Source organism: Neopsephotus bourkii, unplaced genomic scaffold (assembly GCF_033783945.1).
Source record: "Neopsephotus bourkii isolate Nb327-2 ecotype Australia unplaced genomic scaffold, CSIRO-AGI_Nbou_v1 NB_233, whole genome shotgun sequence".
NCBI lineage: Eukaryota > Metazoa > Chordata > Aves > Psittaciformes > Psittacidae > Neopsephotus > Neopsephotus bourkii.
Genome location: NW_026900743.1, coordinates 1,706,478 through 1,732,818, shown reverse-complemented (window position 1 = coordinate 1,732,818; position 26,341 = coordinate 1,706,478). Strand labels below are relative to the sequence as shown.

General features: G+C 36.5%; 1 protein-coding gene across 1 annotated transcript in view; it reads left to right on the top strand.

The window, feature by feature from the left end:
• The window catches only part of THSD7A (thrombospondin type 1 domain containing 7A), a 194,621-nt gene extending 175,229 nt beyond the window's left edge, over positions 1–19,392 (top strand). Inside the window, exons 20-28 of the mRNA XM_061344712.1 lie at positions 1,807–1,924; positions 3,582–3,727; positions 4,265–4,439; positions 6,519–6,692; positions 7,655–7,750; positions 9,825–9,907; positions 10,244–10,454; positions 13,856–13,943; positions 15,498–19,392. Of these exons, the coding sequence (XP_061200696.1) occupies positions 1,807–1,924; positions 3,582–3,727; positions 4,265–4,439; positions 6,519–6,692; positions 7,655–7,750; positions 9,825–9,907; positions 10,244–10,454; positions 13,856–13,943; positions 15,498–15,582 (1,176 nt within the window). The 3' untranslated portion in view covers positions 15,583–19,392. The remainder of the gene's footprint in view (positions 1–1,806; positions 1,925–3,581; positions 3,728–4,264; positions 4,440–6,518; positions 6,693–7,654; positions 7,751–9,824; positions 9,908–10,243; positions 10,455–13,855; positions 13,944–15,497) is intronic.
• Positions 19,393–26,341: the final 6,949 nt, after the last annotated feature.

Sequence of the window (26,341 nt, the reverse complement as noted above, 5' to 3'; positions counted from 1 at the left end):
CTTTTAACTCATTCTGAAGCTGTGCAGGCTGCAGGGATTATTGTTGTCATGCTAATATTTTTGCCATCAGTCGTGTTCCATCTTGCATCATATATTATTATGTGTGTTAGTGGTAATACTTCTTTCCTTCCCTGGATGGGGAAAATCTGGAGCACAGGATTTTATAAGAACATATAAATGGCTTTACAGGATCAGACCAAAGGACCATCTAACCACTGTACTGTCTCCAAGCATGGCCATAAATACTCTTCCTTCCCTGTGGGTGTTTCATCATTTGTTAGTGTTAGGCTGACTCCCCAAGAGAAATGATCAGTACGAAGTGTATTTTTGGGAAACATGCAAGTCTGGCTATTTTCTATATTCCCTTCTCTCGTATTCCTCCAGCATTTGCAGCTGTTACTTTAAGCATGTTAGGGAATTCTGATTTTGCAAAGCATTTCAGGCACAGCAACAGGTTGGGCAGAGAAGAGATTCAGAGCAGCTCTGCAGAGAAGGACTTGGGGGTGTTGGTTGATGAGAAAATGAACATGAGCCGGCTTCAGTGTGCGCTCACAGCCCAGAAAGCAACCGTATCCTGGGCTGCATCAAAAGAAGCGTGACCAGCAGGTCAAAGGAGGTGATCCTGCCCCTCTACTCTGCTCTTGTGAGGCCTCACTTGTAATACTGCATGCAGTTCTGGTGTACATAAGAAGGACATGGAACTGTTGGAAGAAGTGCAGAGGAGGGCCACGAGGATGATCAGGGCACTGGAGCACCTCCCATATGAAGATAGACTGGGAAAGTTGGGGCTGTTGAGGCTGGAGAAGAGAAGGCTGCGTGGAGACCTCATAGCAGCCTTCCAGTATCTGAAGGGGGCCTATAGGGATGCTGGGGAGGGACTCTTCATTAGGGACTGTAGTGGCAGGACAGAGCCTTGGGTGACATGGTTTAGTGTGAGGTGTCCCTGCCCATGGCAGGGGGGTTGGAACTAGATGATCTTAAGGTCCTTTTCAACCCTAAGTATTCTATGATTCTGTGATTTCTGAAAAACACGCAAAGTTATATTTTTTAAAAAACAAATCAATATCTTGTCAGTATTTTTTTTTGCATACAGTCTAATGGGTAGCATAATATATATAAATTAAACTTACACACCATATTAGGAAAAACTTGAGAGGTTTAAGCAGATGTCTAAGGAAGAGTAAGAAGGACGACATAAACTAGTTCCATCTGCGCCTCTCAGCCTCACCTCTTTTTTCATCTCTTGGACTGCATTTGCCCTATGGATTCTGTGTGTTTAAACCTTCAGATTTATCATCCATTAACTTGTTCAGTCTCTTTTGAACTCCTGTAAACTTTTAGCATCTGCAGCATCTTCTGACAAACTGACAGTGCATCCTCTTCCTTTTATTAGTTTTGAACCTGGCTCCTAGCATCACATGAATTCAGCCATTAATAGCTGCTGATAGTTCAGTATTTTTATATTCCTATTTCAAAATACATTATTGATGCTTCTTATTGATACTTTGTCCTTAACCTATGTATAAAGTAATACTGTAGAGCTGAAACCCTCCATTTATGGGCTTGAATTTGGAAAATGATTGATGAAAATAGGATTTAAGCATGTATTTAAAAGTTGGAATTTGCATTAGGACTGTCCTGAAGTGAGATTTTTAAATGTCTTAATTGCTTTACTTTTTATTTAGTAATGACTTCATGCTCATTTAAATCTTTAGTTGTCTCAAATTCACCCTGTCCAATTGCACAGCCTGCACTGGTGATGCAGACTGGGTGTTATGCTCACCACTGGGTTTGTTTGTTTTTTAGCTTGGGTTGGAGAAGACATGGCAAATGAATACATCCTGTGTTGTGGAATGTCCTGTGAACTGTCAGCTCTCTGACTGGTCCCCTTGGTCTGAATGCTCTCAAACATGTGGCCTTGCAGGTCAGTGTGTACCTCTGGCATATTTTAAAGACTGAGGGGTTCTTTTTGTTCTTTAATAAAAGTGGTAATACCTATTTTCATAGAACTAGAAAATGTAGCTAGCTGGTGAAAATGATGGGGATTTAAGTCAGCCTTAATTCATGGAAATAATATGCTTCAGTGAGGCTGTACTCACTGAGACAATAAGAATTTGGCCCTGAATAGTTTCGGTATTTTCAACAGATGATGGCAACCTCACATGTAATCTTTGAAGCTATAATTTTTCTATTAGGCAGGAATTTGAAAGTAACTGCTGTTTTTCAGTAAGTAATAACCATCTAATAAACCCAGTGACTACCCGTGCAAATACAATAAAGTTGAGGGAGATTTCTGCTCATTGATGTTCTTTGGGGTTTTTTCACCAGTACTTTTTAGGAAAATCCTTTTTCTCATGTGACATCTCAGTTGGAGCAGCTGTGAATTTGAGGATAATGAGGCTGTACTTGGCAAACACTTTTCTATTTAGCTGTTGTGAACACAGCTGTCTGGGTGATGGATATAGTTCTGCTGATGCACTGTGGCTTGTGTAGCTTGCTCTCAGCAAAACATGCATGTCACGATCATTAGGGTGTTCAATTCCAAATGCATCAGATTGAAATGTGTAATTAAATATTGTTTTGGCCAGCTAATACTGGGTGTTACGTAGATAGATCTATGTAATGCCTTAAATTATTATAAGCCTCAGTATACAAATGTAAATATATACATCTTATTTCAGACTTGGTTCATATATTTATCTATATATAGATTAAAATACCACAGCTGTGTTGTGTTTTTGGAAGCCTTTGTGAGGTGCCCTCTCGAGAGCAGGCACTTTACCAATATTTCTAGCACAAAAAAAATTCTGGCTATATGACATGACCTCTCCATAATGAAGCATAATGGCATAATGTCCACTGCAAGATGAAAGAAGCAAGAGTTGTCAAAAGGATAAAAGTGTCTTCCTCATTCTGCTTATACAAGTATCTGAAACTGAACCTGTATCTCAGTGATGCTGGGTAGTGTGCTACTCCTGGTTGAAGGGAAGGTTAATGTTGGATAAGCCTATTGTATTGCTATTTTCTTTGGGCCTGAGTGAAGAATCCTCCATGTCCTGCAAAATCTGCATGTCACATTATCCAGACGGACAGTGAGGGAGAGTTGCAAGCTGCTTCTGATGCTGCAATCAGACAATAATGCTACACATGATTCTGCATTAAACTGGGGAAGAACATGGCATATTGGTCTCTTCTAGCAGCAAATTCCAGATGAGAAGCCAGAATCACCAATGAAGTGCCACAAAAATATTGTCACATTCAGAAAGAGTATTTTTGCCTAGGCTTTTTAACTAGGAAGTTACTACTTTTGTTTGCTGTTACAGCAATCTGAAATCCTTAATCAGACGTCTGCCTGCAATTCTTGCAGTACAAACAAATGCTTGAATTTAAAGTGTCTGAATTGAAAACTATAAATCCATGTAACAGGCAAGAGCCAATAGATCTGCTTTACAGTCGTTTTTCAAATGTGGGAAAAATTACTTTATTCAAACACAACACTTTTCACCAAAATAGAAGCATCTTGAGGAATAAATCAGTCTAACCACTTTGTTGCTAGTTATATTGCTGTTTCTTATTTACAGGAAAAATGATCAGAAGAAGGACCATAAATCAGCCATTTCAGGGTGATGGGAGGCCTTGTCCTTCTCAGATGGAGCAATTTAAACCCTGTCCAGTAAAGCCTTGTTATCGATGGCAATACGGTCAATGGTCTGCATGCAAAGTAGAGGTAAAAGCTATATGGGACTTCAAAGTTACAGAGTTTGTATATGTAGGCATAATTGTGATATGCTTCATTACACTGTGAACAACTTGCTTCCCCCTTTTATACAAAACCTAAAGATTTATTCCAAGCTCATATTTCTCAACAGATACAACAATGTCCTACAGATATTGAAAGTATAAATGTAAACTTTAGTAACTTTGCTAATAATTAAAATCTTTCTATTATAAAAGTATATCTGGGAAAATACAATGGCATCCTAGGAGAGATCTTCACTTGCGATATTGCATTGTTGCAATTCAAAGGCAGAATTAGCTCCATATTTTAAGAAACAGTGGTAGCAGCCAGCAGAATTTTATGTTTGTTTGTGTGTGTTTCAGAAGTAAAGAAAAATGTTGTGGGGTTGTTTTTCTCCCTGTTGGAATGAATAAGTATGTAAGAAAAAAAAAAACCCAGGAGATAGAGTGGCGTGTAGCACAAGACTAGATCTAGTCTTTTGGCACTTTCTTTCTGTCGGCATCCATGTGTGTCCTCTTTCCCCAGGATGCTCAGTGTGGAGAAGGAACACGAGTGAGGAACATTTCCTGTGTGGTTTTTGATGGCTCCATTGAAGATGTTGGCAGAGTAGTAGATGAGGAATTCTGTGGAGAAATAGAGCCTATTATAGACGGTAATAAGAAGATAATACTTGAGGAAACCTGCACTGTCCCTTGCCCAGGTAACAAAGCTATTCAAATGTTGCATTTTAAGATTGGTTGGGTATCATTACAGCTATCAGTGCCTAGCATCAGCCACAGGCAATTAAATCTTTTTCACATGTTTTATTGATTGGAGTCATCCATCAAATGACCAGCAGACTTAATTTCCAGTACTAGCTTCATGCCAATAAATTAATTAGAAAAAATACCAGGTATTAAATTTTATAAGACATGTCTCAGTCACAGATTGTACCTAATAAGAATATATTTTTTCACAAAATATTTCGAAATAAAATCTGCTTAACTCTATAACAAAGTGTTAATTTACAGCTGATTATTTGTTTTTAAGTGCTTAGATCACCTAACAGCTTTATTAATGCTTGTAACAGTGGCTAAGAACTTGATGCCTTTTATAGGTATCTAAGGAAGTTAAGCAGAGGTGTCTATTTTTTTGTTTAAAGGGACTATTCCAAAGAAACTAATATTTTTATCTCAGAAAATGTGAACATTTCCAGCTGTTTAACTTGCTGTATGTGACGTGCACTATCATTGAACTTGAAGACTGAATCCAAAGGAGCTGTTATAAATTATCAGGTTCATGACCCTCATACTGAGAAGGATTAAGAGCCTATAACAGCTGTTTAATAGCCAGTAAAACCCCTCCAGTTCATTTCAAACACTTATTTGTAGAAAATTTGAAGTATATTGTTGTTGCTCAGTAGTCATTAGCACTACATCTTCAGAAGCAGTGATTAACTCCTTCAGTTCTAATATAGCTATCATTCCATACCAGTTCTCTGGTTTTGTTTGTTGCAGTTCTCTTTCTCAGATCTTTTTTTCCTCAGTTAATTTCAGATTGGATTGAAGGTAATGTTGCCTCAATAAACAGAAAATAATAAAAAATCAAGAGGCTTCCTTTGCTGCTTTGTGCACAACATTCCAATTGCATGATTTTCACATATTTTTACTTATTAAATGAAAATTGAAAGAATAAAAAGATTGTAGTTATGTTTTCTTGTTAGTCAAATTTATAAAAGAATAGAGACACTCACTGCTCACTTTTAAAAGTTTTGCTGAGAAGGAACCTGTTCTTCAACAATCTCACTGCCTGTGGGGATGTGCTAATGATAACGTTCCAACTAATGTTTCCAAAAATCACTACTTGTTTTCCTATTATGTGTACATCAGTTCTTCAATTATTCATTTCTTCACATGCTTTCCCAACACTGGCAAATAAAATTCCTCATTAATCAGGCATCTGGTCAACCCATAACTGATTATATTTGTCATCAATATAATGCAAGGTAGCATGAATTTTTAATAGCTCTTTCACTGAAATAATGAGAACTAAGAGGTTTATTTATGAGTCTGTGCACAGTCTAGTCCCATTTTCTACTGCAGTTTTAACAAAATGGTCTCTTTGTGCTGTATCTCAGATCTTCCTTAAATGTTCTGTAGCTGATCCTGCTAATTAGTATCATTAGTATGACTTTATTTTTTAGTTTCACACTAATGTGTGAAATTTATAGAATGTAAGATAATGTTCTATAAATCTCTATTATCCTATCATGAAATAGCCAGAGCAGACATTTTAATCACCTTCCTGTTTCACTTTATTTGAAAGAATATTCTAGCAGTTGCATGTACTCTCTCTTTAGAGAAACTCTGCATGAAGATAAGCAACAATTAATCCCTTTAAAACTAAGCAATGTTTTCTCCTTCTAAGATCAAAGGAGAATTGTGAACATGATACATAAATTTAGCATAAGGCATACAGTGCAGAATACCCTAAAATTTGCAACAATTTAGCCACTGGGTGGAGTGTTACTCATAAATTTCATCAGAAAATGAACTTACAGGAATGCTACAGGAAACTACTCTGCTTTAGAACAAATAGGTTTTATATAATATTTTTATTCTACTGCACAGATATTTAGAGAGTGTCAAATTACTATCTTAAGTCACATCTAAAAAGAAGAATGAAAGGAATTACAAAGAGGGAAAAATTAAGAAACTGGAGTTGGACATTTTATTCTATGTACAGCATCAAAAATTCTTCACATCTGATGATTATGCACCTTAAAATGGCTATTTGACAGGGGACTGTTACTTGAGAGAGTGGTCCGAATGGAGCCTTTGTCAGCTAACCTGTGTTAATGGTGAGGATCTTGGCTTTGGAGGGATACAAGTCCGATCTCGGGCAGTGATCATTCAGGAATTAGAGAACCAACACCTCTGTCCAGAACAGGCTTTGGAAACAAGACCATGCAATGGTAAGCATCAAAATATATATAGAGGCCACTTCCTGTAAGAAAAAAATACAGAACAATAATTCTGCTTTCTTTCTGTTCATGGTATCAAATCTAGGCAAATATGGATTTGATGGACATAGAAATGCACTTAATTTTTTGTTTTCCAGATATCAAATGTCAACAGAAAAACTTTCAAATGCTATCTATCATATATCAACACTCTAAACACAGTCTTTGAGAATTGATGATGCTTTTTTAGTAACGAAATTTTATTATATGGGGAAAAACAGTTACCTTATCTGTTTGATAACATTAATAAAAAGGAATTTGTAAGTTTTACAGAAGTAAATTTAGATTCCTATTGACTCTTTCAATTGTTGTTAATCATATGGCAATGACATTTAAAAAATTTCTGTACAGACATTTCTTGTTCATTTAGAGGCAAGACAGATCAGGCAAAAAGGAATTTTATTTTTTTAAGGAAGCTAAGATGTAAAAGGACTTCATGATTTATCCCAGGTCGTATGAGAGATGTACAGCAGGGCTGAGACGTGAAGCCAGATGCAGCCCAGGCCACTTCACAAAGCCCTGGAGCACTGACTGAAGCTCAGTGTTACCATAAAGGAGTCTGACTCTTAAATGAGTTTTGTGCAGCAGATGAGCCACAACCATTATGAGGTTATTGGAAACATCTGTTTTGTCCATTAACTGCATTAGTCTTACTCCATGTGTACAACCATTACAGTTATTGTCCAGGACTTGTCTGGTCTATTCTGTACGTATCCAGTAAGTGCAAGAGATCTCGAAACCTCCATGCATGCAACACACCCTTCTAAGTTGCTGGGTGGAGGAGGAAGGGGCCTACTTAGTTATAAAAGCCGTTAAACATAACAAGTATGGTCTTCAGATGAGTGAGGCTGCTGCAAGTGGTAGCTTAAAATCTTGTCAGCAAATTTCTTGATAAGTGAATGTTCTTTGTGTAGATGGCCAGTGCTACGAATACAAGTGGATGGCTAGCCCATGGAAGGGCTCTTCTCGAACGGTGTGGTGCCAAAGGTCAGATGGTTTAAACGTCACAGGTAACTGCTCTTTCTGTATTTGCACAGAAGCCTAGAAAACAGGTGGATAAAGTCTTTTCCTAACAAATGGAAATTTTTTTTTAAAGAATCTGCTAAAAACACTCATTCTGATGTATGAATCAATATGCTGTTGTCTTGAATCATCATGTTTTTGCATACTAAAAATGTAATTTCCAGAATTATGAAGCATGTGGTAAATACAAATATTATCTTCTGTAGTGGACCTGGAATGTTTTACATTGGTTTTTGTTTTTTTGTTTTTTACCATAGACATCTTTGCACTTCTAAATTCAGGGCTTCAGATTTCAAGCCCTACAACAAATAGAACTTTCATGTATTAAATTGCATTTCAGTGCCTACACAGAGGCAGAGAGAGATGTAAATATTGATAATATCATGCATATATCATATATCTCCTTAAAATTACAAAGTACAGAATTTTAATATATGTGCTAATATAAGTTTATTTCTTTACTTCAATGACATAAGCATATAGCAGGATAATTCTGTGAAAAGATGTGGGATATAGTTACTTTTTGTGCAATCCAAAGTAAAACACGATGAATTAAGAATGACTGAGGTCTCAAAATCAAGAAAATCTTTATATATATGCATATTTTTTATTTAAATGATTTTCTATCAGCCCAGGTGATAGTAAAGAATCCCAGAGATTGTAAGCACATCCTTAATGCCAGCCAATTTATTTAAATTAAGATTACCTATTTTGATCTAGAAGCAACCCATATCTCTGATTATTTTCTTTGCTGCCTTATTGCTGCACATTTGGCTCTAACATAGTGTATTTTAATTCAGACATTATCAAATTTTTATTCTGAGTCCTGTTGGTATTTTAAAGCCTTTATTTATTTACTTACTCGCATAATATTGTGCTGAATAGTTCTTTTTTACTTAAAGGTGTTGTTTCCCATGGGTGATGAGGCCTCTCTTCCTTCTGCAGCTTCCTTGGATGACTGATATTTTATTACTTAGATTCCCACAGGCATGTGATTTGTATTCTAGGATGTATGATTTTCCTTTCTGGGGGTGGGGAAAACTTATGGCAACTAGCAGGGTTTATTTTATTCATCATCGTCCATCCTGTTAACACTTGGATCTATGTAACCACACCTAACTGCATCTGCTATGGTCATGACCAACCTCAGCTATCAGGATTTCATCATCATATCACACCAGTATATAAAAGTGGTATTCATTTTGGGGATGCAAGTTATTCGGTCCTATAGAATTATAAATTTTAAACTATATGATGCATATCCCTCTTCTGTAAGCTAGAAGGAAACTTTGGTAAATTCAGACTTATTCTAAATACATTTCAAAGTCGTTCTGGCTGAAATGATAGTGAAAGCCTGACTGTGTGTATTGGTCTATAACAATAACTGCACTGTACATAAAGCTGAGATGAGAACTAGGACTACATAAAAAAGAAAAAGACTGAAACCCATTATCATCAGTATCATAGCATTCAGTACGTGTTTTACTGATAATACTTCTTTCATTCTGAAAAAATCTGTCTTAGACTAGCATGAAATGTGGCTTCATAAAAGGCAAAGCTGTAGCATGGGTAAAAGTGACTACTGAGGAGCAGCAGAAAACAGGTATCCATTCATAAACTGGATAAGTAGTTTGTTTTCAGTTTAACAGGCAAAGATAGAAATAAAAAATATTCTTTTATTTTCTTTGTGGCCACAGTCTTACTATGTAAGTTATAAGGAGGGCCCTAGAGAACCAAGATCTTTTCTGACAAGCACAACAAAATATTTAAACTGTTTTTTGAGCAATCCATCAAAGGAACAAAGGGGAAAAACAAAAGGTTCACTTGCCAAATGCATATCTCTAAAATGCACATGAATGCAAATACATGTGCTGTATCTTTACTCTACATATAAGAAAATACCTGATACCGATTATCCTTCACCTTGGAATCGAGAAAGATTCTTAAATGCAAATTAGCAATAAAATTGTAATCCATAACATACTGTAGCAAATAATGACGTCAATAATTTCATCAGTGGTGAGATATTACCATGTCAAAATCTGATTTTCTGTCCTGCAGGGGGCTGTTTAGTGATGCGCCAACCAGATGCTGACAGGTCATGTAACCCACCGTGCAGTCAACCCCACGCTTACTGCAGTGAGGTATGTGCTACTGCATTGGAGCATAAAACACCCCTGTGAGGGCTTCCCACACATCTCTCTGGATTGCAAAGATTATGACAACAAAAAGTATTTTCAGAGATTTTGCTGATTACTAGTTTGCTAAAATCAACCTCAGACCATCTTCTACCTTTCAATTAAATGTTGCATAATCTCTGTTGATCTGGTACGAACTTGCATAAAAATACACAAAGAGGTACTCTCCAGCTTAGCAGTCATCAAAAGTCTTCTCTTCCAGTCATCCATGTTGCTATGCTTTATAGCTCACAGAAAACTGTGTTTTTCTGTTACACAGTGTAAAACACTTATTCCCTACAGACTAGAACATGCAGTTGTGAAGACGGATACACTGAAGTTATGTCCTCCGATGGCACACTCGAACAGTGCACTCTCATCCCAGTGGTGGTGATCCCCACCATGGAGGACAAAAAGGGAGATGTGAAAACCAGTCGAGCTGTGAACCCTACCCAGCCCTCCAGTAACCAGTCAGGACGAGGAAGGACCTGGTTTCTGCAGCCTTTTGGGCCAGGTGAAGTCATGCAATGAGCAGTTCTTAGTGCTAAGTACTGCTGCAGGGTCTGGCATTTACTTTTTTGTTATGCCAAGGAAGAAAAGAAACAACCTTTAAGCGTTTGTTTAAGAAGACAGGCAGCTGCCTTGACTGAAAACAAATGAAGAGACATAAAAAAACCCTAGCCTTCTCAGCTACTCCATCTATATATCTAATGAAATCTTGTATTGCAGAAGATTTCCTTTTAATCCCATCAGTGTGTTAAAATTCACAGCAGATGTGACTTTAGAAAGGAGTTGGAAAGTGTGACTTTAGAAGGGAGTTGGCTGCAGAGGTGCAAGCCAGGGTATATAGATTATGCTGTCTCAACCAATAGTGCTGTTGAGGATAGAAAAGGTAACACTGAAGACTGCAAAGGGTAAGGGTTGCTTTAACTTTGCAGCTGTGGTGTAAATTGTGGGAAAATAATCAGTATAGATATGCTAATGCTTTTCTGCCTTATCCATATTTAAACTAATTCATGTTATACAAGAGCTAACCACATTATTGGTATTTAGCATAGACATGCTCTAAGTCTCAATAGCCAATATTTGCTTTTAGGATGGACCATGTCCTTAGAGCTGAGCAAGGACCTGTGTGCAACAGTGGCAAGAAATGTAAGACAGTTATCCCATCAAAAATACTTTATAAAGTCCATCACTGAATCAGATTTAAGTAAATCTTTCCTGGTACTATTAAGCATTGAGATAAATAAAACTTTAATTAACAAAATATTTTCACATAAAGAGATATGATACTTGTAAAAAATGTTGAAGACAGCAATTGGTTGTCTTCTTGAATCTTTTAAATCACGTAGAGTTAAATATTCTAACACTTGTGTCTTAGGGTGTTCATTTCTTTCTAAAGCTTTTACGAATGTTTTTAATTTGAGAATTGAAATAGTCTCTTTGTATGCATAATCTGTATAATGCTGCAAACTGAGAACTACAGAAATACTTCTAATAAGCAGATTAAATCATGTTCAGGTTAGAAATACTTTTGTTAGATCCCATTAGTCCTACTAGTTGTACTGTTACTTGTACTGTGATGCTATATTTGATACCTACAATAAAATAATCTTTACTCCAATTAGTTAGTATTTTAATCCACGAAAAAAAAAATTAAAAAAATTAAGCTTTTCTGGTCCTCTTTTAAAAAATAGCATCTTACCAAGTATGTTATCTTTCACTCATTCTAGCTAACTCCACCTGAAAAAGGCAAAGGGTGAGTTGTAGCAGCCAGAGTGCCAACAAATAGGCAAATGTCAGACAGTCTCCTTCAACTATTCAGGAACATGGATGCTCATGTGAGCTCAGACGTGGGGCTTGGGGCAAGGAACAGTTGAGAGATTTCATGAAAACTCACCAATTTTCCAGTAATTCAAGTTAGAAAGGAAACATAGCTCAGATAAAACCAATGGTTTGAATAAAACTAATGCTTTATCCAGCAAAGGTAGAAGAAAATGTGAAAGTAAACATTTTGCACTTCAGATGACATTTGTGCTGGATTGTTATTAATTGCAGAATCAGGTATCTATTGGAAAAGTTTTTGCTTACTTTAGCCTTTCTCTTTCTAATCTAAATTTAAAATAATTGTTTCACTGTCTTCAGTAAATTATATTGCTTTTCCAGAAAGGAAGGTATTAAAACTATCCCCTGCAGGTGTCTATGTTGATGTATGACCCAAAGCAGAAGAGCTTGAGATGCCAATTCCCTTGTATACTTAGAAATAACCTGTACAGGCAGAATTCAGAAAACCCAAGTTAGATACCTGTAGTTGCATGATAGGAGTGACCTCATTAATAGTTCCCCGCTTTGACAAAAATAAATAAATCCATACACAAGGTAATGCCAGTCTTTTCTTTTTTAAGGAGATAATACTATTTTAAAACAAGCAAACCCAAAGCAATTTGGAACCCCATACCTTTACCAGTGGAAATAAGCCAAGGAGAGAGGAAACTAACCTATTTAGCAGTACTGAGGTCTGAATTCCTATCATTCATAGTATCATATCATTGGGTATGTCAGGTCAAATCTACTGTTCATCTTTAATGGATCAGTTCTTTCAGTTATATCAGTTATTATCAGTTATAATGTTTCATTAGCTTTATTAATGTAATGAAGCAAAAATGTTTTTAAATTTATTATTCTTGAACAAGTTGTCCACATGACTGCAAGACTTTGCATTGCTAGAGAACAGAAATCCTAAACTTAACTACACAGCAATAGAGAGCACTACTGACTAATTTTTTTGTTATTGTTTTGGAAATATCAGCTGCATTGATAATGCCTTCTTGTTCTGCAGAGGTATCAGGAAGCAATAAATATTTAGTCAGAAAAACTGTAGCTGTGTTTGCTTACATTGAAAACTGACATGACTTTATGAAATAAAAATTTTGCCACTTGTAAATTAAATAATTCAGTTTTTTGTGGAGTTTTCATTGTCAGGGAGGTGCAACACAGCTGGCTCACCTCCTGTGAAAGAATGCTTTCAAAAAGCCAGTTAGAAATTTGCAGAGTCAGATAAAAGTAGTGAGTCAGATAAAAGTAGTGAGTCAGACAGCATGCCCTGAATGTGTGTCGTGACATGCTCATTGGAGGTTCAGAGAAAAACCCCACAGACAGAGGAAGTCATGCTGTTCTTCTTGGAAGAAGTGGGTGCATCTAGGATCAAGGCAACAAGGAGAATGGAATGTATACCTCGGCTTGTAGCAACATCACGTCCAAAATACAGGCTGCACAGGCTGCAGATTAATACCATTCTTACTAACAACAGACAGTTGTTCTACTTATGAGCGTGGGTTGTCTTTTTTTAGGTTTTTTTTTTTTTTTTGCTTGTTCTATGGGGGGAAACTGTTTTATAACAACAAAGCTTGTATTTGGTGGGGGAAGAAATTGAAAAATTATTACTTTATGTAGTGGTGAAAGTTGAGTTGTGCAGTTACGGCGTGGGTGAGGTAAAACATATTAATGGTATTTTAAAACATAAATAGTAGTCAAGAATAAAAATAACAGGCAGGGGCTAGAATGGAAAGTAATGTTAACAGCATAAATGAGTCCTGGGCTGATCTGCTGACCTGCAGTCATAGTGAAGGATTCCCACTAAAAGTGAGCCCAGGGGCTGGGTTTTGGGGTGTCTCATTTGCTGCCTCTGCCCCACATCTCATCTCTATTTGGATTATCCAGACTTCATCTGAAAAGCAGAACACAAGTGCACAGAGAAGTTACTGCTCAGTTGTTTAATTGTACTTACTCTTATTAAGCTGTATTTGCTAGTGAAGACATATATTTTGGACTCTAAAAGTATTTCTGCACTATATCAGAACTAATAATTCAACAAAACTAACTTAAACGCTACTGACTAACATTCATTCCTTTTAGATGGGAGGCTGAAGACCTGGGTTTATGGTGTAGCTGCTGGTGCATTTGTTTTACTCATCTTTATTGTTTCTATGATCTATCTAGCCTGGTGAGTTCTTTAATTATTTACAAACAAGCAGTCCCACACAGACTGTAGTGCAAACATTTACATTTGCCACTGTAGAAACTGCAGGCACTTCTGTGAACTGCAGTATTTAATTTTCCATGTAGTTTTGTCCAAGCTCAGGTTAGTGGATTGTGGTTGTGGTCTAGATGATGGATGAACACATGCCTTCCTGAGGTTAGTTCTTACAAATATGGGGTAGCTTAGTGTATATTTTTGCTCAGTTTATCTCTGTTAAGAACGTATTGTGCCCTCAATAATTCCACTGTGCCTGTATCAGAAAATGCAGAGGGAAATAGCAAGATGGAAATTTAGTAATCAACCAAGTCAGATTTGATATTTGGCAGGATATAGAGATATACAACCAAGAAAAGTCTGAAAACTTTCTCATGTGTTTTCATACATAAGTTAGTATTTTGTTGCCTAATCTTGGTGCATGTGCAAGCAAATATTTTTTGCAAGAACAAGTCACTTTTGAAAATGCTGTTCCTGATGCTTTCTGGGTCCTGTTTGTAATTTCTGATCCAAACTACCCTGCAGGTGAAAGGTGAGGGAAGTGTGGTCATACACATCAGGCTCCTGGCTATATTGCATTAGTAGGCATTTAGAGGGGGTTCTGGATTTGTTTGAGTTTTAGCAGACCTTCCCCAAAATCTCACTTCTGCCTAAGTGAGGGAGAAAAAAATCTTTTATGTTTTTCAAGGGAAAGAAAATTCCCTTAGCATATTAGCACTGCAGATTCTTCAGACTGGAACCTGTGGCCACTGCAAGCCTCTGTAACAGCAGGCTTGGTAACAAAGATTTAGGTTTGGGCAGCCGAAGTGAAATACCTGAAATGATAAGATTTTTTGCGCAAGATTGAGGATGCACAGGCCTGATGAAGAAACGCTTATATTTCACTCTAAAAGAAGACAAGTACTAAAGCATGCATAAACATGCATTTTCCTTTGTCTTAGTAATTTTTTTAAGCTATACCAAATGATTGGAAGTCTGCTAGATTAAAATCTAATTCAAGGCTAGACAGGGAATGGTTATGGCTAGTAACCATATCCCTGCTATTTATGACTGGTTCACTTACAGCATCTAGAATTAACTGTAGTCATTCCAGCAAGTATAATGAGATTAGACTAATCAAAAGATAGAACTTTCCTGTGGAAACCCTTGATGTGTCAAGAGAGGTTGAGATTTGAGACATCTAATTTAAAAGAAACTGAATGCAGCTTTGATACATGACCAAATATTGCACTGCATGCTCTGAGTTATTCTGAAAATTGACTGATCTCACAGGAGTACCTGCCAAGGATTGTCAGCACCATAACAGCCCGTTCCTGAACAACTGAGCTTTGAAGTAGATGTTGCTTTGTCTTGATAAAGAGATAATTACTGATCCAAGTAAAGGTTTTAGGCTTAAGGCTTTTAGGAATGAAAAACCAAATGCATAATCTTGAAACAGCACACTTGTCTTTCATTTAAGACTGCAATCCGTCTTTGTATGTTATTAGTTTCTTGTTCTATTTACAAATTATCTTATTGTTTCAGCAAAAAGCCAAAGAAGCCCCAGAGAAGGCAGAACAACCGACTGAAACCTTTAACCTTGGCTTATGATGGTGATGCAGATATGTAAAATATATCTCTTGGTGACAAATGGAGTCTGAATTAATGGATTGAAATCAGATGGTATCCAAAGCCACAGGGATTTTCTATGGAGTGGATTAAGTGTTTTGACTTTTTCTTTTTTATAACTGCAACATAGATAAAGAAGGATGGATTTCATAATGCCTATGGATATTCAAGGTATTAATTGCTTTACTTTAGACCATCAGCACTCAGAAATATGGCAGATTCATGTTAACAGACACTGCAGTTGGAGATCTGTGGTCTTTCCTCAATCTTACAAACTATAAAGCACCACTTCTGTCTCCAGAATACTATAGCTGACATAGTATTAACAGTTGGAAGGCGCTGCATCATTAACCAAGTATAAACAGTACGCATGAAGAGTTTGTACCAAGCTGTCTATGACTCTTTATATTCAAGCATAACATATATACTCAGTTGAACCATATGTATTACTCTACCAGATTATATACTTATGAAAGAGCATTTTAGTGCTTACCACAATATTCAGTTTTAACCAGGATTAATCCACTGAGCAAGTTCAACAGTTTGCTAGTTGATGATAGCTTGTGTTAACCTGCATTTCAGAGGGCAATGACTCACTTGCAAAGTTCTGTCCTGTTATCACTACAAAAGTATAGAGGCCTCATATGCACATCCAGAAAGGAGGCATTCTCAGATTCAGTATTTTCTAGTGGTTGCTGTCTGGAAAAAGAATACCCATTGTAAATGTTACAATACGTTTCTACTTTCTCTAACTCGAACTGTTGCCTGCATTTTTTTGCTACATGTAAGGCAAATTTTTGCACTATATTAGTGCAGCATGATATGCACTTAACTAGTATTGCCAGAGAAACTGCCTCTTTTCAGAAGGGATGATGATGTATCTTGTGCAAGGAGCGTCAAGTAGACAGGTCTTGAATCCTGAAGAGAGTAGCATTTGGTTTGGACTGTGACTGGATGTAACTGGCTAATGACGTGTACTGTACACACCACTTCTCGTCACAGCAGCCATTCATAGTCTACATCATGGCAGTAATACAAGTGTCTAGTTTCTTGCCCCATCTACCTATACTGGTATAGATTCTCCTGCTGGTTTCTAATTGTACTTTGAAGGCTGTTTATGACTAGATTTTTTATATTTGTTAACTTTGTTAGAAAAAAAAAAAAGAAAAGAAAAAGTGGTTGCCGTGTAATCCTGAGTGACATACTTACTGTCTAAAAAGGTATTGCGATTGTTCAACTAAAATAAAATGGTTTTGCTTTTTTTTTTCTTTGCACTAGTGAGAGCATTTTCAGTGTTGCTGACAGTGCAATACTCAGAGCCCTTTTGTCTTTTCTAATCAGGATAATCGGATAGACTTTTTTAATTATTCAGTTAAACTCTTGAGTATATTGACAAGTAAACAATAAGATCAATAGTTCTGCTGTTTTAATACTCATGACTTTTTAAAACCTCCGGCAGCATGAAAACTCACTATTAACCTTTTCTGTGCTCATGGCTTTTCAGTGTTATGCTTCCAACATGAAGCTCATTGACTTGCCACTGTACCTACCTGCCTGTTACAGATGTGATTCATGACCTGAGAAGGGTTATTCTCATCAAAAGGCTTCCATGTGTAGCCTGAACATAGAAGAGACTGTGCCACTACTAAGCAATACAAAACTTTTATCAGGCAACCTCTCAAAAATAATTGTTATATAAAATTCAATATTAGCTTCTCAGGTCTTTTTTATAACCTAACCATTTCTGCCTAATCCTCACACTATTTACTCAAGAAGCACCAGGTCTTGCACATTGAATAAAACTGTATTTTTGCAAACTTTGGCCCAGATTCACTGAAACTGATGACATGACTCTTATGGACATCAATTGGTAACATCCGTCCTTAAAAATACCTACCTTTGTTCCATGTAGAATAATTCTTGGAAACAACATGCATTTTGTGAATGTTTAAGAGAGACTATGGTTATGGTCCTACTTCAACTTAGCTAACTTACTTATATTACCATGCATCAGAAAATAACCTTCGTCCCACTGCACAAGCATTTTCCATATGGAAATGATAAGCAGAATGGAACAACAGTAAAAATCTTTTGTACAGGTTGAATTTCTCATTTTATACCTTGATCTGGCTGCAGCTAATGAAGCGCCATGGCCCAGCATACCACATCATTCATATATGTGTTGCAGGACTGTTGATTTCAGTCTTACATTGCTTTGTGAAGATCCATAGTTAAAAGAACAAACAAATAAAAACCAAAAAACAAAACCGAGAAGTCTTGATGATTTAAATTACTTCAGCATTCTTTAGTAGAAAACAAGAAAAAGCCAAGTTGATTCTTATTTTGTCATACATACAAAAAATAATGTGGAAAAGTTACAAAATTTCAAAGAATGATAACCATCATGAGGAGACATAAAGCTTAAACATGATTTGTGTATTTTTAGAAGTCTGATTCTGTGTTGTCAAATAGTATTGGACCAAGAGCGAATTGAGGGAACAGTGTTTCTTTCATTGGCAAGGAGTCATCCTTATTTATTAAACTGGCTGGTCTTAGCAGGAGCTGTTGTGTAGTTCTTGCCTTGAAGAATTTTTATGTCCTAAATCTTAAGAATTTAATAACTTGCAGTTAAAGGTGTGACATCTCTTTTTTCTCACTATGGAAAATGGGCAAACAAAGAAAGAGATGGGAGGAGTTTTTAAGTATGTTTGGCCTTTGCAATCCGTGCAAGTATTTTAGTATGTGTTACATTTTATATATGATCAGTGAATTTTGCTGGTGCACAACTGCATCATACTAGTGCTGCATTTTAATTCAAGAGTGCATTTTTATTTATTTATTTTTTTTACTAACAAAGTGCACAAAAATTTGAAGTTAGAATGGTTTCCCTTGTGATCAAGAAAAAAATACTAGACTATAAGGAGGGCTGAAATTTTATATAAAGCTAAAAGCTGCAAAGGTGATTAAGCCCTTTAGCATTGAAGCAGAAATAAAAAAAAATATTATGAATCAGTATGATCAGGTGAATTATCACTATTGAATTAATAGCAATTTGCTTTAAAAATCAGAGTGCTTCTACAAATCCAGTGCCTAAAGCAGCCACTACTGTAGATTGTTAGTTTGTGAAAGTAATGTTTCCAGTGATCAAATAAACCATTCAGAAAATAGCAAAGTAGACATTTTCCTGTGAACGTGGTGGTTTGTATTTTCCTTTTTAAATCTGTAGTTTCTAGATTACTGTGTCTGCTTTGAGTCCTGGAGCAGATCCTTTTTGAAGCTTTGATGCAACCGCACAAGCTTGTTTATATTTGGTATAAAGCATCAATTTTGAAACTCCCTTCCTCCTGCCAAAATGTAATGAAGTTTGTTTTCCAGTATTACAATCTGAAGAGACCAATTTAAAAACTCTGTGTATAAATCACTGTAAAATATACCTTGAATGAAATGGAAATCTGTCTTTTTACCTTTATGTAAATTGTGCTCACCCAAAGTTAAGAGTTTATTTTGCCTAACTTAATTTACTTGAATATTTATTTTGTAGAACAAGGAGGCAGCTGTCTGAGGAATGTTTACCTTTTTTTGTTAATGTTTATTTGTAAATTGTGTAATGCATTTTTATTTTTAAATTATGTATATTTCTTTTTTAATGCACAAAATGTTTACGTACAACTACTGCAGATTTGTGTATATTGTCACTAAGCTTTATTCAGTTAATACAGATTATGTGAAAATGTAACAAGTCTTACATTTTCACCTGGGTTATTTTTACATAACTGATGTATTGCTGACAATAAATATAAACACAAAATCATTTAATGTCTTTTTTTTTTTAACTGATATGGTAGTACACTATGCTGGGATAAGGTAACAATAAAAGCCAGACCCCTAAAATACGACCACCTTTTAAATAGTCTCTTTTTTGGAAATAATTTAGCAAACACATTCTTGTTAAAAATTAGTCTTTCTCTTTAAAATGAAATAAAAATACTTTCTGATGTTATGGTAACTGTCAAAGTCCATTGCTACAGTCCTTGTTGACGCAGAATTTTACAGTTGCATAACTGATTGATTAATTTCCAATAAATGCATAAATCAGTGGTATTTTAAATGTTCTTCCTTAATTATCATTTTTAGGTCAGAAAAACCAACCCATTTGTGGAGAACAAGGAGTGGATTAGGATCTCATTAGAAGACATTTATTCACTTCAGGGAAGCTGAATCTGTCCCTGTCCCTGTATAAGAAAGAACAGGGAGCAAAATCCACCTCTTCCATATAAACCAGCATGCTCAATGCAGTCAGTAAAATTGTCATTTGCATCTCAGCTGTTTAATAATCTTTACCAAATTCCCTCACATTTTTCCTAGAATCAAGAACTTCATGTTGAAGAAAGAAGAAAAAAGTGACTCCCAAGATTTTTTTCATAACTGCTCATATTCTATCTCTGTGCTCTCCAAAACACAGTTTTTTCATGTCCATTTCTGCAGCATATATTTACACACCAGTTCATGGGGTTTTCTCCAACTTCAGTAGTTATTACCTCCACAGTAACCCTTCCAGGCTAACCATTAAAATGTTTAGACCCAACTTTGAGAGCACACAACTCTGATTTTAGAGGCATTTCAGGATTTCTTACCTAAATTTTCTCCTGCTGGAATCCAGAGTAAAGTAACAGAAGCATTGGACTCATCTTCCTACCTGCAATTTAGCTTTTTAGATCACTTAAAGTTTTTAATTTTTAAAAGTTGCTTGAGAGAAGAAGATAAAAATTCTCATTTAAACTCTGCAGAAAAGAATATTCCATTGTATACTAATGAAGATCATATGGTCTCCACATTCTGTAAAGAAAACTAGTGACAGGACTTTGGCAATTGGTTGTGAGACTTGTAGAGTAATGGTTTACTGATTGCAAAATGTAGTCTTAATTTAAAAAAATGTCAGGACAATACAATTTTCCAGTACAATTATAATGAGAGATAGGAAAATCAAGAGGCTTAGATAAGCCTTGTAAATATTTTAGCCCCCTAGTAACGTGAAGATCTGTAGTACTAGGTCTAGAAAATTACCCTGCTGAAACAGTAGTGAGTTTAAGCAGCCATTCAGGATCTTCTTGGCATCACTAGGCACAATCTGGCTATTGAAAACATTATTTCTGAATCTTTCATGACCAGAATTTTGGTAACAGAATGCAATTTCACAGTTTGTTGCCTGTCCAATACTAACAGATTATTTTTAATGTGCTGCTTAATGAAACAGCTACGGAAACCTCTCCCAAACTTACTTGCACAACTTGTATCACAGAAAAAAATATGCAGACTGTCACAGAAAAACAGAGGAGGGGTGACATACTGTGTCTTGCTTTCATATTCTAAACCTGATTTCTTTAACAACTTTCTTCTTTCTGCCTATGACTCCATTGTGTCTTGGTGCTTGAAGCAGATGCCAGATTTCATCTTTGTTAGCAAGTTTTCTGATTTGCACTGATTGCTGTCGCGGCCTTAATTCTCTTTTTGTGTCTTCTTACTCTAAGATCATGGTTAGACAACAATAGTTAGTAGTTGACAATTTACAGGTATTTGAAGACATGCTGTCAAAAGCAAAAAAATTGCGTATTTAAAATGTGAATTTTGAGCCTGAAATAATTTGTTTCTTCTCTTCATGCAACCAAAGCAGCAGCTATGTATTTGGAATCCTTGAAGATACCAAATCCTATGCATTTCAAGTTCGATCACACTATTTTATTCCTGTTACTTTACACATTTCTCTTCTGTTCCCTTGTTATACACATTTTTGTGTTAATTTTCATTATAAAATCATAGTAAAGGCTGTCTCCTCTGTGTGTACAGTTATAGCAGAATGGAGAAGTTCCTTTTTAGAAACCTGATAGTGGTATGACCGTAAACAGTGATTAACGAGCTCAAATCCTCAGTATTTATTATCTTTCTAAGAATGCTGGGGTGAAAGCTTGGTAGAGTAGCTAAATCCCTGAAGCGTAAATCACCACAGAAGTCAAACAAAGCCCCTCTTCCCATGAGCATCTCCATGGCGGGAGGTTACATATTCACATTTCCTATTTTGAATATTGCCCTAAACACACATGGATATTCTAGTTTTACTTACTTTATCTATAAGCTATACCAGCAGCTTAAAATCATAAGTAGTGCAGATTAGCTCAAGATATATTTAAAACAATTTATCACAGATGTGTAGCATCATGCATATGATAACAGAGAGCTGAGTTCAGGTCAATATTCCATGCTTAAGATCAGGAGGGGACTCCTGTGTAATTACCTGTGTAATTCAGCTTTGGATCTAATTTTTGGTTTTGATACTCCACAAAATGAAAGATATTTTCATCACTGAATTTCAATTGAACCAACATAATAGAGACTAAAACATGCTCAGAATAATACTTCCCAGATGCAGATTTGCTCCTTTTCACCCAGAGGCCTGAACCCGCATAATTCCACTTCTCCAGGCAGCCAAGCAGGCCATCCAGGCCCTCGCTTCTTTTTATCACTGGCTACTTCTTCAAGGACCGGTTCTTGCTGAAATCACTCTCTTCAAACAGGCTGTGTTAGGCATTCAGCTAGTTACTAGTTCCCAAAACAGAAGCTACCATTGATTAATACTGTCCCCATGACCTACTAGCAAGAAGCAATGGCCTGTACAGAGCTTGACTCACAAGACATTTTTACAGACTGGTAGGAAATAAGTTTCACTGGCTGAGTGTTACCTGTTATTTTAAGGATTACACTGGTATCTTCCTCACTGCTCTGTTCCTTCAGGCTCCAAGAATGAAGAATTCTGTATCTCCATTTTACGAGTGGAAATTGGTGACATGAGGTTTCACTCAGCCGAGGAAAGAAAAAAAATAATTAGCTGGCAGTTTTGTGACTGCCTAAAGTTGAACTTAATGAACTGCAGCAAAAGCTTTCTGCAACATTAGAACAGCAGCTGGAGCTAAACCCTACGTTTCTGCCTTAAATGGCCTCCACTTACTAGTTGATGAGCAAAACATTAGTAGCAGTCATTTATTCAGTATTACAGAAATGTAGAAGCTGTGCAGCACAAGCGAGAAGTTAATTGTCAATCTCAAACTGGATCTCCCTCTGCAGAATTACAACGCTAAAGAAGCCAGGTCAGAAGTCTAATGGCCTCAGAATTGTAAATGGGCCCTTTCAGAAAGGCAAGAAATTATTTACATTAAAATTTGCTATACGCCATCTCTGTTAATACATTCTCTTTGAAGTGAGGTGATACTGCATAAGAGAAGACTTCCATCTGCCACTTCAGTACAATGAAATGGCAGTACAATGTGTTTCTCCAGAATACTTCCTGGGTCTCATCAAAAAGCCTTATTACCACATACTAAAATGCTTTATATACCTATAACAACAGTATAGGGATTATAAGAAAATAATATAAGTAAGTTCTAATAACATTTATTATTACTTGTTTACTTTGGCTGAAGCTTTTAAGTCCTACTTCAGTAGTTGTCAATTACCATACAAAATATCCCAGTCATTCTCCATGTTAACTGTATTAGACTATGCATGTATGAAGAAAACACATATGCAACAGGATTGGGAGGGTTTTTCTCCAGCAGACTCACAGGTCAATTAAATAAATTACATTAAATTGCTTTCAAAGACAGGAAAAATATTATTTTAAAGAATTCTCCAGATTACTCCATGCAAATTTCGAGATTTTCATTCTCATTGCTGTTCAAAAAGAGTCCCAGACCTTCCATTCAATAAGCACAATCCCCAAGGGCAAGGAAGAGAATTTTTCATTGTTCTCTTGGTTTCTCTGTGGAAGACTTGAGCAATCCTTTGTCTTTGCATTTCTTCATACTTACATAGCCTTTCTGTGTAAAAAGAGCTCAACAAAAAAAAATCCTTCCTCTTTTAATACCAGTATCACCGCCACCAGCATGAAACTACCAAGCTCAGCACTCAGAGGACCAGTGGAGATGCAAGCCAAACATGCAGGGAGAAGGGGTAGGCACTAGGAGGTGTGTGTATAACAATTTTAAGTACGTTATCAGTCTTTTCTTAAACAGATCTGGACTAACAATGGCCAGACTGCTTCGCTTTCAGTCATACTAACAATAATAGTTTTATTTACATAAAAGGTGTGCTTCCTCTGTGCCCATAAGCAAAATTTTGAAAATAAAAGCTCTGTGGCAGCTGAGAGAATTCTAGGGCAGGTAAATGAAAAAAAAAAAGGATAGATGAATTTTTGAGTTATATGAATGTAAATACAGTAATCCTCTGCTGGTACATCAAATTCAACATAGAAACAGTAAAACTTGAAAGCTAGAAATATACACTTTGGCTTCAAATCATTAGAGAAATGGGTAGAGATGAAAGCAAAGGTGGTCACTGCCTTACGGGCACAATTGCTATTTTTAATGAAGAAAGTCAAGCTAATTTAGTGGGACCTTTTAACTCAGAACTGAACCAAAAAAACTAAGTTTAAAAAATCATCTGCACTATGTGCTAAACAATGTGATGACAGAAAAAAAACAGTTTTTGTTGGAAATAGTTATTTATTACCATAAGCAAGGATTTTATCCTGATGGTGTTGGCAGATAATGTGTCATGAGGGTGACTACTTGAACTAATTTTGTCCACCTAATATATCAATAAGCTAGAAACTGTTCAGTAAGGACACAGAACTTGCTAATGCTAAAAAAAATAAAAATACTGACTGAGCAGACATGGTAGAAAAGCTGATGGGATATTTACTGAAAGTAGTGAAATTGTGAGCATATGAACAACCAGAACAAAAAAGTGCCTGGAGTGAGTTAAAGAGTAGCTAGGATTAACGTGTGAAACACTGCAAGATAGCAGCAGGGGACAAAGAAGAACAAGGGAAAATATGTCACAAAGCAATGAGCCACAGCAAAATCTGTTATGATCAAAGACATAACGAAGCATCTACTGTGAGGCTTCTCGCCTCCAAGAGCAGAATAGAATTATTTCAAAATAACTTACATTTGTTTTAGTGAATAGCCAAATAGTGCCTGCACCAAAGAAGTGGTGAAGACAGGGACAGCACAGGCAAGGGATTACTTAGTAGTATACAACATCTCTTCTCATAAAACAACTGACTTATTAGCAAAATATATTAAAAAGTGCAAAATTTGAAAGTAATGTTTGAAGAACAAAAAATGCAGACTTTTCGTAACACCCCAGAGGGCCTTTTCTTGCATTTACACTATCAAGCCAAGTATCATTTGTCTCAAGGCTCCCTAGGGCAGCAATTGTCCATCAGCTGCTGTATATAGCAGACTTAGGTGTCTTTTTTCTTCTATGATGGGAACTACTTTGCTTTTGAACATATGCCACATCTTAGCATCCACTGTTCTTCTAAGGGTTCCGGGGTGATCTGGTCAGAAATAGTCTGAGGTATGGTCTACAGCAGGTGCCATTGCCATAAATTCATAAAAGGTGAGACACGGGAGTGTCTGGCAGTCTTCGCTTTCCTCAGAGCATGATGCTTCCTTGGGCAGCAAGGGTAGCTTATTGTACAGGTAAGTAAGTGCTTGAAACATGCCTGCCCACTAATAGCATGCTTGAAAGTCATGAGCTGAAGACACCTGAAAAAGTTCTTTTGAAAGGAGGAACTGAAGGAATGTGAATGACACAATGAGGTGAAATAAGAACGGAATTAAATTCCAGCACATTCATAAGAAGATAATTAGCACATTCAGATATTCATAAGAAAATAATAGCACATTTGGATATACCAAGCACCGACCCATACGTCCTCCAACCCCGCAGTCTACCAGCCCTTCCGGGTAACTCTCCGTTACATCCTGGGCGTGACGTGCTGTGGTATGGAATACCTCTTTGACTAGCTTGGGTCAGGTGTCCTGTCTCTGCTTCCTCCTGGCTTCCCCGCCTCCCTGGCAGAGCATGAGGCTCACAAAGTCCTTGGCCAGACCAAAACATTGGTGTTATCAGCTCTGTTTCCAGGCCAAAAGTCAAAACACAGCACTGCACCAGCTACCAAGAAGGAGAAAAATGACTGCTACTGCTGAACCCAGGACATGGACCTAAAATATAGTGAAGCCGAGAGATATTAACTTACCACCTTCATTTTTTTACCAAAATTGAATAAGATTGAGAAATTATTACATTCCATCACTGCAGATTTCAGGCTTTGCATTTACAAGATCTGCTTTCTGAGAGCTGAGTGTCGTCCAGGTTGCCATCACCACATCAGTATAGCAAATTAAGATGACGTTTCAAATGAGTTTCTAATTTGTTGGCTGAAAGAAGAAAAAGAAAAAAAAAGGCATGATTTCGCCACATAAAACTTCCCTGGTTGCCAGTCTGCATCCAAGCAATTTGACCTCATGGCATATACTGCCATGTTAGATGACTTAATAGAGCTTATTCAAATTAGCTTCACTTTCCTGGCATTGTCTAGATTATAATTAGAGCAGGCTATTTCACACACTGTACACTGGGTTTATAGCAAACATATGTGAGACTTCTGAAATGAGAAAGCTGATGTACCAATAAGTATGCTAACAAATTCAGGCAACATGTTGTTAATTTTCCACTTCTAGGCTCTTATCTTCATCTAAGAGGATAAAGTAAATTTTCTGTAGACTTTAGTGAAGGAGTATGTAGCTACGCCTGAATGGTTTCTCTGGCAAAGCAAATATCTATTTCATGGTATTTCAACAGCAAACACTCAGAGTCATGTTTATGTTTCTTCTCCTCTCCATAGAAAAGCATTATAG